Source organism: Vipera berus, assembly GCF_964194415.1.
Source record: "Vipera berus genome assembly, chromosome: 2".
Lineage (NCBI taxonomy): Eukaryota > Metazoa > Chordata > Lepidosauria > Squamata > Viperidae > Vipera > Vipera berus.
In genome coordinates, this window is record NC_138203.1 from 14,191,355 (window position 1) to 14,204,227 (window position 12,873).

Genomic DNA, 12,873 nt, shown 5'->3' on the forward strand with positions numbered 1-12,873 from the left:
TAGTATTTTTAAAAGTTTTACTGCTACTGAACATATTTACAATTTTCAACACACACAGGTAATCAAAATGTTTATGGATATGGAGAGGGTGGTTCACATGGTAAACTACCACATTTGTTCTTTATGTTTTTCAGTAACATAAAATTAAGATTCTTATTTCTCACTATTTCATTTAAATGAGATTTTGTTTCAACCACACAGTTAAAAAAACAAGTTTGATACAATGTATTAAAACACATAATAACAAGAGTCTACATGTAAAAATATAACTTTTACATACACAATTTCAAAATAATGATACGTTTGCCATTTTGTTGCATAAAATTTACAAATGTATTTTTTTTCATTACTATGTAACTGGCAAAACAGGAGAACAGATGGAAGGTCTAGACCATTTTCAATCGGTATATGGCATTTACTCAGTGCTGATAGGTGGAAAAATCTATTCAAACAGGGAGATTCCATTTAAAAATAACAGGCCAAGTTTACGTGGCTATTTTAAAAAAAAATCAGGAACTTGAACCAGAGACAAAAAGATGCTGACAAAGACTGAACTGGGAGCAATGTCAGTTAATTGCTCTGTCTCCCAAAGTAAATCTTGGGAAGATTCACTGTGGGTGCTTGCTTAGATGCCCTGAAATCCAATTACTGGATGAGTTGCTGTTGTAAGCTTGATCTATACTTGCTATAATATATATGTGTTAAGTAAAAACTTGGATCATACTGGCCAGAAAAATACTGTTCTACTCCCTCCTCCTCGAGAAAGTGCAACTTAATGCTTTAGAACGGGTAAGGCTTGTTCTAATGCTGTGTGACGGTTGGATATTGGCATTTTTTTTAATGAATGGAGGAGGCAGTATATGGTCTATCTTTCAAGAATACCCATTAAAGTGTTCTCTTTCAAATCAAACTCTCATACAACTAGCAACTGCCCCCCACCCCGCCTTTGACCATGTATTCTGAAATGCCTTGATGCATATTGTATTTAAGCTACACACATTAATTTAACATTTCTACTGGTTTGTTAAATCACAGCCACCTTTGATTATGTTACATTTTTTGATGATATAAACATTGGAAGGCACAGTGGTAACATTGTAGCATTCTAACCTTGTACCTCTGAAAATCTTAGAAATAGGGTCTAATGAGAGCAAGAGTCATGATTTGGAATTCTCCACCCCTCAACCCCAAAATTCGATTGCCTGGGCCATTTTCCCCCCAAACTCATGTTGACTGTAGGGTAGGGACTAGAGCCCCACAGGATTCCTAATCCATACCCCAGCATTCTGGGGAACCATAGTCCCCATCTGCTTTGGGGGGGGGGTTTGGAGGTCTCAGCAATGCTGCTTACGCTTATCAACATGAGACATACCTTATCTAGTCCCGTATTTTCCCCAAAGGACTCAAGAAATCACTGGCTACTTTTCTGTATGCATGATAAGCAACCTTGGGGGGAGAGTTCATCCTGGACGGCCCCTCCAGCAACAGAGTTGGCACTACAGGTTACAATAAGGAACTGAAGAGGGCCATGGGGGAAGAGAAAGAAGACGTCAACAGAAACAAAACTTATTTACAGTAAAATCTTTTTCTTAAAAAAAGTTATTCAGTATTTTTTTTTTACAGGAGCAAAAAGTCGGAAACAAATGAACAAAGCTTACCATATTCACTAATTTTAATATATATATATATATATATATATTTATATATATATTTATATAATATTTATATATGTGTGTTTGTGTCCATGTGTTTTGTATTTGTCATAGGTCTATAAGATCCATCTGTTCCTCCTACCCTAAGGAATGGCTAATGTCATTACTTCAGTTTTCATTAGGACGTTTGCTGGTTTTGTAAATATTAGGGTAGCAGTGCTTCCCTTTTCAATATCCAGTAAGTATAAACACTAGCTGACTAGTACACCAATGAAAACGTTCATTTTTTTTTCTTCAGAAGTACACTTTTCATTATTGCAAGTTTACAATTTTTAAATTAAATATTTTTTTTTCAGACTTACAAATTAATTATATTTTTTTTTCCAAAAGAAGTTTAGGCACAAATGCATTGTCCCACAGTGTGGAGAAGATTGCCATTCAGTCTCCTGGCTGTGCATTTACAGCTTGTCAACATACTGCTTGAAACATTCCGAATGATATGTTGATAAGAGGTGTCCCTCAAGTTGCACTTTTTCTTTATTTCAAAATCAGGAATGCTGAAATCTCTTGCGTCTGTGATTCGTAACTACTCAGACTTGTCTCATTATATTACAAAAAAGGGGGGGAGGGTTAAGTGTTTATATGTTTTTAAGATAATACAGCTGTTTAAGGAAGTGGTCTCTGGTTTACGTGAAGAAAATGTGGCAACTTGGACCTGTGAAAGAAGTGGAAAAATTTTCGATCAGCCAAAATGCAATCATCTTTATTATTCTTAATTTTTTTTCATAACAACACATTTAGCATGAAAAAGGCTTCTGAAGCTGTTTCTCAACAACCCTTACTCTTATCACCCAGATGAAGAGACTTATTACCCTTTTGAAGACATGTGGAGGATTTTCACACTGGAGGCTCAAAATACAGAGGCAGAATAAGCTGACTGATTGTATGCTTACAAGGATGCTTACATCCTTACAAGATGGTTGGGTCTAGTGGTTAAGGCTAGAAGCCAGGAGAATGTGAGTTGTAGTCCTGCCTTAGGCACAAAAGCCAGCTAGGTGATGTTGGGCCATTCACCAGGAGACTGTGAGTTCTAGTTCCGCCTTAGGCATGAAAGACAGTTGAGTGACTTTGGGCAGAATAAACTAAATAAATGAATAAATCAAACAAAGTACAGGTAGTCTTTGACTTATGGCCACAATTGAGCCCAAAATTTCTGTTGCTAAGCAAGGCAATTATTAACTGAGTGGCGCTCCATTTCTTTGACCTTTCTGCCACCATTGTTAAGCAAGTCAATGCATTGTTAAGTGAATCAGGCAGTTGTTAATTTCCTTCAGTAAAGAAATTCAGGTAAATATAACAGATTTAGCTCCCTTCTTCTTGTTCCTCATCTATAAAGCCCTCTGAATTTCCTGCAACTCATTTGGTAGTTATCTGGTAGTGACTCAGTCCTGACATACAAATCTATTCCCATTATGTCATATAAATAGGACATTTTTATGAAGAGTTTTGGGCAATCTGGAGAACATTGAATAAATTCAAATGCAAATTGGCAGTTATTTATCATTGTGTATCAGAATGCAGGCAGGATCCAATGGGTGTAGCCAACCTTTTGTAGCCATGTTTTCCATGTTCATTAAGTATGTTGATGCTACGCAACAAGAGAAACAAACATGTCCCTAATTTGTGATCATGTCTGATCTGGTCTAGATTTCTTCTGCTCACTATTTACACTTCAACCCATATGAGAAAATACAAAGCAATAAATAAAAGGATATAAAGACATGACTGGGGTGGGGGCTGGAGTTGGTTGTTCACATAAGGGGGAAAAAAGAGAAGCTAACAAATAAAACAATGTAGCAAAAACAATTCACAAGGTATTAAATTAAGAAGAAACATAATATTGAATAAGAAAAGATTCTTATCTATAGAATTTAGATTGCCTTTAGTCAATCTTGACTGCCTGCAGTGTCCCTGCGGTTTTCTTAGCAAGATTTTGGAAGTGGTTTATCTTTTAACTTTTTCCTCCTAGGGCTGAGAAAAAGAGACTACAGATAGTTACTACCACAATTGTGACCAGAATTTCAGTTGAATGTTGCTATGGTCATAGGTTTTTCTACCATTTTACAGCAATTGATAAAGGAATCATGTGTTCCTATGTCAAAAACATGCAAATCATTTTACTGTAAATCTGAATCTAGTCTCCTGGTTGGGTGTTTTTGTCAGAAACCTGCAAAAAAATCTAGCAACAACAACAAAAAAAAAACATTGCAAACTGATCACGGGATGCTGCAAATGGTTGTAAATGTGAGCTTTGTATCTAAGGCGGAACTAGAACTCACGGTCTCCTGGTTTTTGCACCAAACTGGCTCTTATGGAAAGAAATAGTTTTTAGATGTTAATTCCCCTAATTATATTTGTTCTAAAGAAACTAATAGCGGTGGTATTATTATTATTATTACTATGAGGAGACTGGTCAAGATGTACCCACCTTTTTCCTTTTGTTTACATCTGCCCCATGTGATTAGATGTGTCTCCCATCCCAGGGTGGGGCCCTGCCAAAGAAAGTGGAGGAGGGTCTGAAGATACTTTTTCTTCTTCCCTTCTTTTCAAACATGCTGCTTTAGGATTCAGATTTCTTTCTGTGAAACCAAAGTTTAAGAAAACATTAAACAATGTGTGTTCAAGTATAATATCTTGCTCATCCTGCTGTCATTTCCTTCAACTGGCCAGGAATCTCCATTATACTGAGAAAGAATTTTGATTCTCCGAATCTCGTTTCTCTGGCTAATTTTCCACTTAAAAATTATCTTCATTTCATCTCCAAGCCTTGTCCATCTCAATTTGTGACATCCAGGACAGAGACTCACCTGCATTTCAGAACAACTGTTACTTCAGATTAGAATTTTTTAAAGTTATTTCAATCACTGCAACTTAGCTCTGGGATCCCAGTTGCCTGATGTACAACGTAATTTATCTACTAAACATGCTAACCACCTTAGGGGCTTGGAGCACTACTAATCACTGGACTGGACTGACAACATAATTCACAATGAATTTTGTGATACGCACTTATTTCATTTTATTTCTTTATTAAATTTATATGCCACCTATCTCACTGTCATGTGATTCTGGGCGGCTTACAAACGTCATAAAATAACACAGCTACAAAATTTAAAAATGAAATAAACAGAAATTGAACAAGTTAAAACCAGAATACTATGAGGTGATGTTCTTCCTAGTCCACTAACCACTTCCAACACGTAATGCCCCCGTCTTATAACTGAATTATAAGTGACTAATAATCGGGGACTTGCTTCTTGGAATCCAAGCTTTTTTTTTTTTTTAGCAAAACCAGCCTGTCTTATGCAGACTAAATTTCAAGGTTAGTCATTTCAATTATACCACTTTGTAACAGAAGGACGATCCTTTCATAGCAGTTTACATAGCATGGTGGTACCCTGGCCTGTATGAGCTCAGACCAAAGTTTTAAAAAAGCATCATTATGACCTGGAGGCATCTAATCCATCCCTGCATCATTAGTGAAACACAGAAATCCATACCACACTCCTAAGATCAAAGGTGTCCACAGTCTTTCTTCAAAACATCTGAATGAGATTGAGATTTGCAGAACGACTGGATAAAACCAGCCTTAACTCACCTCTGACTTGCTGCTCTAAACTGAGGATAACTGCTACAGCTTGATGTAAGATCAAAAGTTTGGTCTGGGGCTTGTCGCTTTTCAGATGGAGCTGCACCATCCGGCCCAGCTCTTTGAAAGCCTCGTTGATGTCACGGACACGCAGGCGCTCACGGGCATTGTTGGCCATTCTTCTTTCCTTCTCGCGCTCTGCTTTTTGTTCCGGAGTAAGATCTTCGTCATCATTATTGCTGAGAGGGAAACATAGCACAGGATTTTCTAATGGGGTTTGAAACCTCAGGTGTTTTATCAACATGTTACTCTCTTTCAAAGTATGAGTCTGGCTAAAAGGAACATAGGAATGTAAAACTTTAGCTGCATTGAATAGTATGGCAGAAGGCCAACTAAATCTGGATGAACAAAATGTTTCTCTTTTTAAAAAAGCCATACATGCCAGTACATAGTTTCATTGGTATCTGTCATATTGAATGTAATAAGCAATATATACCGTATATACTTGAGTATAAGCCGAATTTTTCAGCCCACTTTTTGGGCTGAAAAATTCCACTTCGGCTTATACTCCAGTCAACAAAAAAAACTTACCGAGGACTTGTGCGCGGCCGAGGCTTTGGTGCTTCCGGGATCGCCCGCACCTCTCCCAAGCCACCGCCGTCCGAGACCTGCCGAAGTTTGGGGAGGTTTGGGGAGGTGCGCGCGCACCTCCCCAAACTCCGCGCCTTGCCTGCCTGCTTCTTTCCGCAGCGGAAAGAAGCAGGCAGGCAGGGCGCGGAGGAACGGAGACTTGCCGACGTTTGGGGAGGTTTGGGCGCCTCCCCAAACCTCGGCAGGTCTCCGTTCCTCCGCGCAGACCTGCCGACGTTTGGGGAGGTTTGGGCGCCTCCCCAAACCTCCCCAAACCTCGGCAGGTCTCCGTTCCTCCTGCCGACCTTTGGGGAGGTTTGGGCGCCTCCCCAAACCTCCCCAAACCTCGGCAGGTCTCCGTTCCTCCTGCCGACCTTTGGGGAGGTTTGGGCGCCTCCCCAAACCTCCCCAGGTCTCCGTTCCTCCTGCCGACCTTTGGGGAGGTTTGGGCGCCTCCCCAAACCTCCCCAGGTCTCCGTTCCTCCTGCCGACCTTTGGGGAGGTTTGGGCGCCTCCCCAAACCTCGGCAGGTCTCCGTTCCTCCTGCCGACCTTTGGGGAGGTTTGGGCGCCTCCCCAAACCTCGGCAGGTCTCCGTTCCTCCTGCCGACCTTTGGGGAGGTTTGGGCGCCTCCCCAAACCTCGGCAGGTCTCCGTTCCTGTTTGGGGAGGTTTGGGCGCCTCCCCAAACCTCCCCAAACCTCGGCAGGTCTCCGTTCCTCCGCGCAGACCTGCCGACCTTTGGGGAGGTTTGGGCGCCTCCCCAAACGTCCCCAAACCTCGGCAGGTCTCCGTTCCTGTTTGGGGAGGTTTGGGCGCCTCCCCAAACCTCCCCAAACCTCGGCAGGTCTCCGTTCCTCCGCGCAGACCTGCCGACCTTTGGGGAGGTTTGGGCGCCTCCCCAAACCTCCCCAAACCTCGGCAGGTCTCCGTTCCTGTTTGGGGAGGTTTGGGCGCCTTCCCAAACCTCCCCAAACCTCGGCAGGTCTCCGTTCCTCCGCGCAGACCTGCCGACCTTTGGGGAGGTTTGGGCGCCTCCCCAAACCTCCCCAAACCTCGGCAGGTCTCCGTTCCTGTTTGGGGAGGTTTGGGCGCCTCCCCAAACGTCCCCAAACCTCGGCAGGTCTCCGTTCCTCCGCGCAGACCTGCCGACGTTTGGGGAGGTTTGGGCGCCTCCCCAAACCTCCCCAAACCTCGGCAGGTCTCCGTTCTTCCTGCCGACCTTTGGGGAGGTTTGGGCGCCTCCCCAAACCTCCCCAAACGTCGGCAGGTCTGCGCGGAGGAACGGAGACCTGCCGAGGTTTGGGGAGGCGCCCAAACCTCCCCAAACAGGAACGGAGACCTGCCGAGGTTTGGGGAGGCGCCCAAACCTCCCCAAAGGTCGGCAGGTCTGCGCGGAGGAACGGAGACCTGCCGAGGTTTGGGGAGGTTTGGGGAGGCGCCCAAACCTCCCCAAACAGGAACGGAGACCTGCCGAGGTTTGGGGACGTTTGGGGAGGCGCCCAAACCTCCCCAAAGGTCGGCAGGTCTGCGCGGAGGAACGGAGACCTGCCGAGGTTTGGGGAGGTTTGGGGAGGCGCCCAAACCTCCCCAAACAGGAACGGAGACCTGCCGAGTTTTGGGGACGTTTGGGGAGGCGCCCAAACCTCCCCAAAGGTCGGCAGGTCTGCGCGGAGGAACGGAGACCTGCCGAGGTTTGGGGAGGCGCCCAAACCTCCCCAAACAGGAACGGAGACCTGCCGAGGTTTGGGGAGGTTTGGGGAGGCACCCAAACCTCCCCAAAGGTCGGCAGGTCTGCGCGGAGGAACGGAGACCTGCCGAGGTTTGGGGAGGTTTGGGGAGGCGCCCAAACCTCCCCAAACAGGAACGGAGACCTGCCGAGGTTTGGGGACGTTTGGGGAGGCGCCCAAACCTCCCCAAAGGTCGGCAGGTCTGCGCGGAGGAACGGAGACCTGCCGAGGTTTGGGGAGGTTTGGGGAGGCGCCCAAACCTCCCCAAACAGGAACGGAGACCTGCCGAGGTTTGGGGACGTTTGGGGAGGCGCCCAAACCTCCCCAAAGGTCGGCAGGTCTGCGCGGAGGAACGGAGACCTGCCGAGGTTTGGGGAGGCGCCCAAACCTCCCCAAAGGTCGGCAGGAGGAACGGAGACCTGCCGAGGTTTGGGGAGGTTTGGGGAGGCGCCCAAACCTCCCCAAAGGTCGGCAGGAGGAACGGAGACCTGCCGAGGTTTGGGGAGGTTTGGGGAGGCGCCCAAACCTCCCCAAAGGTCGGCAGGAGGAACGGAGACCTGCCGACGTTTGGGGAGGCGCCCAAACCTCCCCAAAGGTCGGCAGGAGGAACAGAGACCTGCCGAGGTTTGGGGAGGCGCCCAAACCTCCCCAAAGGTCGGCAGGAGGAACGGAGACCTGCCGAGGTTTGGGGAGGTTTGGGGAGGCGCCCAAACCTCCCCAAAGGTCGGCAGGAGGAACGGAGACCTGCCGAGGTTTGGGGAGGCGCCCAAACCTCCCCAAAGGTTGGCAGGAGGAACGGAGACCTGCCGAGGTTTGGGGAGGCGCCCAAACCTCCCCAAAGGTCGGCAGGAGGAACGGAGACCTGCCGAGGTTTGGGGAGGTTTGGGGAGGCGCCCAAACCTCCCCAAAGGTCGGCAGGAGGAACGGAGACCTGCCGACGTTTGGGGAGGTTTGGGGAGGCGCCCAAACCTCCCCAAAGGTCGGCAGGAGGAACGGAGACCTGCCGACGAGCCGCGGCCACACAGGGTATTCCTGTGTATTCAGGCTTGCAGAACGGCGGATCGGCTTATACTCGAGTCAATAACTTTTTCCAGTTTTTGGGGGTGAAATTGGGGGTCTCGGCTTATACTCGAGTCGGCTTATACTCAAGTATATACGGTATATATATATGAAAGTTACAACTATAGCATGACTTTTGACATATTCAAAAAATTGATCCACGATCGTTCTAGATAAAACCAGAGATTTTTCTCTTGGGCTGAATGGATAAAGAACTTGAAAAAGAAATTGGAACTTTGATGTTATGTATGCTGGCAGCAGCAAGAAAATTGTATGCACAAAAATGGAATGATACTTTGATTCCCACAATGGATGAATGACTGCTAAAGTTGGAGTTAGCAGAGATGTCTAAATTGACTGCTTTGATTAAAAAAAAAAGAATACAATTAACTTTGTTTCTACTTGGAAACTGTTTTTGGATTTTGTGCTTGAGGTAGAAAAAAAATTGAAACTTCGATTTTGGGTTTTGCTGATTAGATAGGCTTGTTTTTATAGAAATGGCTAATATATATTATTATGTAAAAGGAAAAATTTGAGGTTGCGTTTTATTACCTTATTCCACTGCGCCAAAAAGAATAGAAAGTTAGTGCTTTTTTTCCCGTTTACCCTACAGTTTTTCCTTTACTCCTTTTTCTCCCCTATTTTCCAATTATTTTCATTTTATTTTGTATTTCTGTATTTTGTATTGTCATAAACTATTTTTATTGTTCTGAACAGGTCTTAAAATTTGTTGCAAAAAATATGCCTCAGAATGCAATGGAATACAAGGGTATCCCTTCTCTGCAACCCTTTAAAGCAGCAACATATTATTCCAGGATAGTTGGAAAGACACATCTGCTTAACAGGATGCAATCAAATGCTATGAGTATGCCTCTATGCATTTTGAAAAATCTTTCTGGAATTAAATCCAAGGCACTGAAAAGCACTAATAGGTAAAATACATTAAAACAAAAATTAAGTTTGCTGTTTAAATACATCCATATGCTTTTACACACACACACACACACACACACACACATACACACAGAATGATCTTAGTTACTATTAACCTTAGTGTTTATCTTTTTTCCTCTGTACGATTTTTATATTATGCTAAACAGGTAATTTAGCCTGCAGCTAACTCAGATATCTAAAAAATGTCAGAATGATGTAAAACTTTGTACAGAGCCTGCTAAAATCCAAAGCAAAAGGGCAAAGGTGGAAATAATGATACTTGCTAACCTATGGCTCTTTACTTTTGATATGCCAGTGACAATCAGAAATGCCAATTCTATAATAGGGAAGTCTGCATATAGATAAGGACTAACCTACGGAAGACTGAAATATACAACTCAGCCATACAGTTCACTGAAAGGCTTTGGATCAGTAACTGTACTTCAGGGAGAGTTACTCCAAGGAGGTATGGTGGGGTTGAAGTGTGGGCTTGGAAGGAGATATGATCACCACGGGTTTTGGTCACCACAATGTAAAAAAGATATTTATTTATTTATTTAAATTTATATGCCGCCCTTCTCCCTGAGGACTCAGGGAGGCATACAACAATAAAAATTAAAAAAACATAGGATGAAAAGTTTTTAAAAAGAATTAAACAATATATACAATAATGACGTGACAATTTAAAAAACCCGATAAAAACTTAATTAAAAAATGTAGTCAGTCCAGACCCGCTTGTTGGAACAACCAAGTCTTCAGGTCACGGCAGAAGGACCGAAGGTCAGGGGTCAACTGCAGCTCCGGGGGTAATTCGTTCCAGAGGGTCGGCGCGCCCACAGAGAAGGCTCTCCCCCTGGGGGTTGCCAACCGGCATTGCCTGGCTGACGGCACCCTGAGGAGGCCGACTCTGTGGAAGTGAACCGGACAATGGGATGTTGACAATGGCAGCAGGCGGTCTCGCAAGTACCCCGGGCCTAAGCCATGCAGGGCTTTAAAGGTTATTACCAGCACCTTGAATCACACCCGGAGGGCAACCGGAAGCCAATGCAGCTCGTGCAGGAGTGGTGTAACATGGGAGTACCGAGATACTCCCATGAGCACCCAAAGAGTACAGAGAAGAGCAACAAAGATTATTAGGGGACTGGAGGCTAAAATATATAAAGAACGGTTGATGAAATTAGGTATGCCTAGTCTAATGAACAGAAGGGTGAGGGGTGACGTGATAGCAGTGTTCCAATATCTCAGGGCTGCCACAAAGAAGAGGGAGTCAAGCTATTCAAGCTATACTGCTACCTTGTAAGGCGCCCTGAGTCTTCGGAGAAGGGCGGGATATAAATGGAATTAAAATAAAAAATAAATAAATATTCTCCAAAGCATCTGAAAGCAGGACAAGAAGCAACGGATGGAAACTAACCAAAGAGAGAAGCAACCCAGAACACTAAGGAGAAATTTTCTGACAGAATAATTAAACAGTGGAACAACCTGCCTCCAGAAGCTGTGAATGCTCCAACACTGGAAGTTTAGACTGGACAGCCATTTGTCTGAAATAGTCTAGGGTTTCCTGCCTGAGCAGGGGGTTGGACTAGATGACCTCCAAGGTCCCTTCCAACTTCTTCTTCTTCTTCCTCCTCCTCCTATTATATGATGCCTTGAGCTTTATGGCTCATTTGTAAATGACGTAACTATAATCATTTGTGTCTGCAGTGAATGATATGTTCCTCCAAATGCCACAAATTATGCCGCTTTTTAAGGAACCAAATGTATAGTGTATTTAGGAAGTTAGTAGAAGGATAATAAGCAATGTGGGGGTCCTTGATGCTCTGTGATATTTTCTTGTATTTTTCTTCCTATTTATTTGTGTCCCACCTTTATTATTTTACAAATAGTTCAAGGTGGTGAACATATCCAACATATCTTCCTCCTCCTCCACAACCGCTGAGAGAGAGTGACTGGCCCAAAGATACACAGTTAGCTTTCACGGCTCAGGCAGGACTTGGTCTGCCATTTTCTAGCCTGGTGCCTTAACCGCTAGACCCATCGGGCTCTCTAGTGCATTGCACTGATGATGCTACCTAGTCAGATAATGAAATGTCTGCAAGAACACAACCAAGCTCATAGACTATTAAGGAGCCCACAGTCCAACCCTGACCTACAAATGTTGTTTTCTATTGATAATGAGCAATATCAGAAACCAAATTTGCCTTTGGAAAACTGGATGCAGAACTTCTATTTATTATTTAATTTCTGTATTTATGTAAAAAAAGTATAGTCCACAGCCAGCCAGTTGAGAGAAAAACTAGTATGGCCCAAAGACATTCTAGGATCTAGCTAGATGATGATGGAAATAATGATTGGTGGGTTTTATTTTCCAATTTGCATTTTTCCTTCATGCTCACAGTACACTTGAAAATCAATCAACAAACATGCAATAAATATGAGCAGTTAATACCTGACAACAGCATTAACCAATCTGAATTAAAATGGTTTAGTTATACTGTCATATATATATGTATGTATGTATGTATATGTATGTGTGTGTGTCTATCTATATATCTATAATAAAATAAACATATATCTATATATATATGAAATGTGTGTGTATGTGTATATACACACACACAAACACATATATACATACACACACACACACACACACACACACACACACACACACACTGCTTTATTATGTGTCAGTTTTAAGTTCCTTGCAGATACTTCTTACAGTGTACTGAAACACACTTCTTTGGCATTAGGTCTGCTGCATTATGGGGATTTATATCATGTAGTATTTTACACACGTAGCAATTAGAATACAATTTTTATGCATTCAGGCATCAGGGAATCTCTCAAGGCTATTTCATAGTTCTTGCCTGAATTACTGATTCCTTCAGCCACTGAATGCAAGAAATTGACATAGTTGCATGCTGAAGAAGCAAAAATGTTATTCTAAGTGAAAAGTGGTTTCTATTAAAATTTTTTAAAAATGTATTTATTTCTGAGACTTCTCTGTATTCCACTACATTTCATAAAATCCACGCACAAGGAGAATTTAGTTTATTTAATACTCAACAACCGTTCTGTCATTCAAAAATCTGAATGTAATAGAAAATGGGTTCAGAAGTTCTCTTGCTGATGAAATCAATATATTTTATGAAGAACATAAGGCAGAAAATAAGGGTCAGTGGTAATGAAAGAAGAATCTTGCATACTGTGGTCATCAG

At 43.4% G+C, this 12,873-nt stretch overlaps 1 protein-coding gene across 12 annotated transcripts in view; it reads right to left on the minus strand.

Moving 5' to 3' along the window:
• Positions 1 to 210: 210 nt before the first annotated feature.
• Positions 211 to 12,873, minus strand: part of TCF4 (transcription factor 4) — a 414,802-nt gene continuing 402,139 nt past the window's right edge. For all 12 annotated transcript variants that reach the window (XM_081315673.1, XM_081315672.1, XM_081315669.1 and 9 more), the window contains 3 exons: positions 5,311 to 5,540; positions 4,141 to 4,291; positions 211 to 2,367 (listed from right to left, as the gene is read on the minus strand). In XM_081315673.1, coding sequence (XP_081171799.1) covers positions 4,155 to 4,291; positions 5,311 to 5,540 — 367 coding nt within the window. In that variant the 3' untranslated portion in view covers positions 211 to 2,367; positions 4,141 to 4,154. The remainder of the gene's footprint in view (positions 2,368 to 4,140; positions 4,292 to 5,310; positions 5,541 to 12,873) is intronic.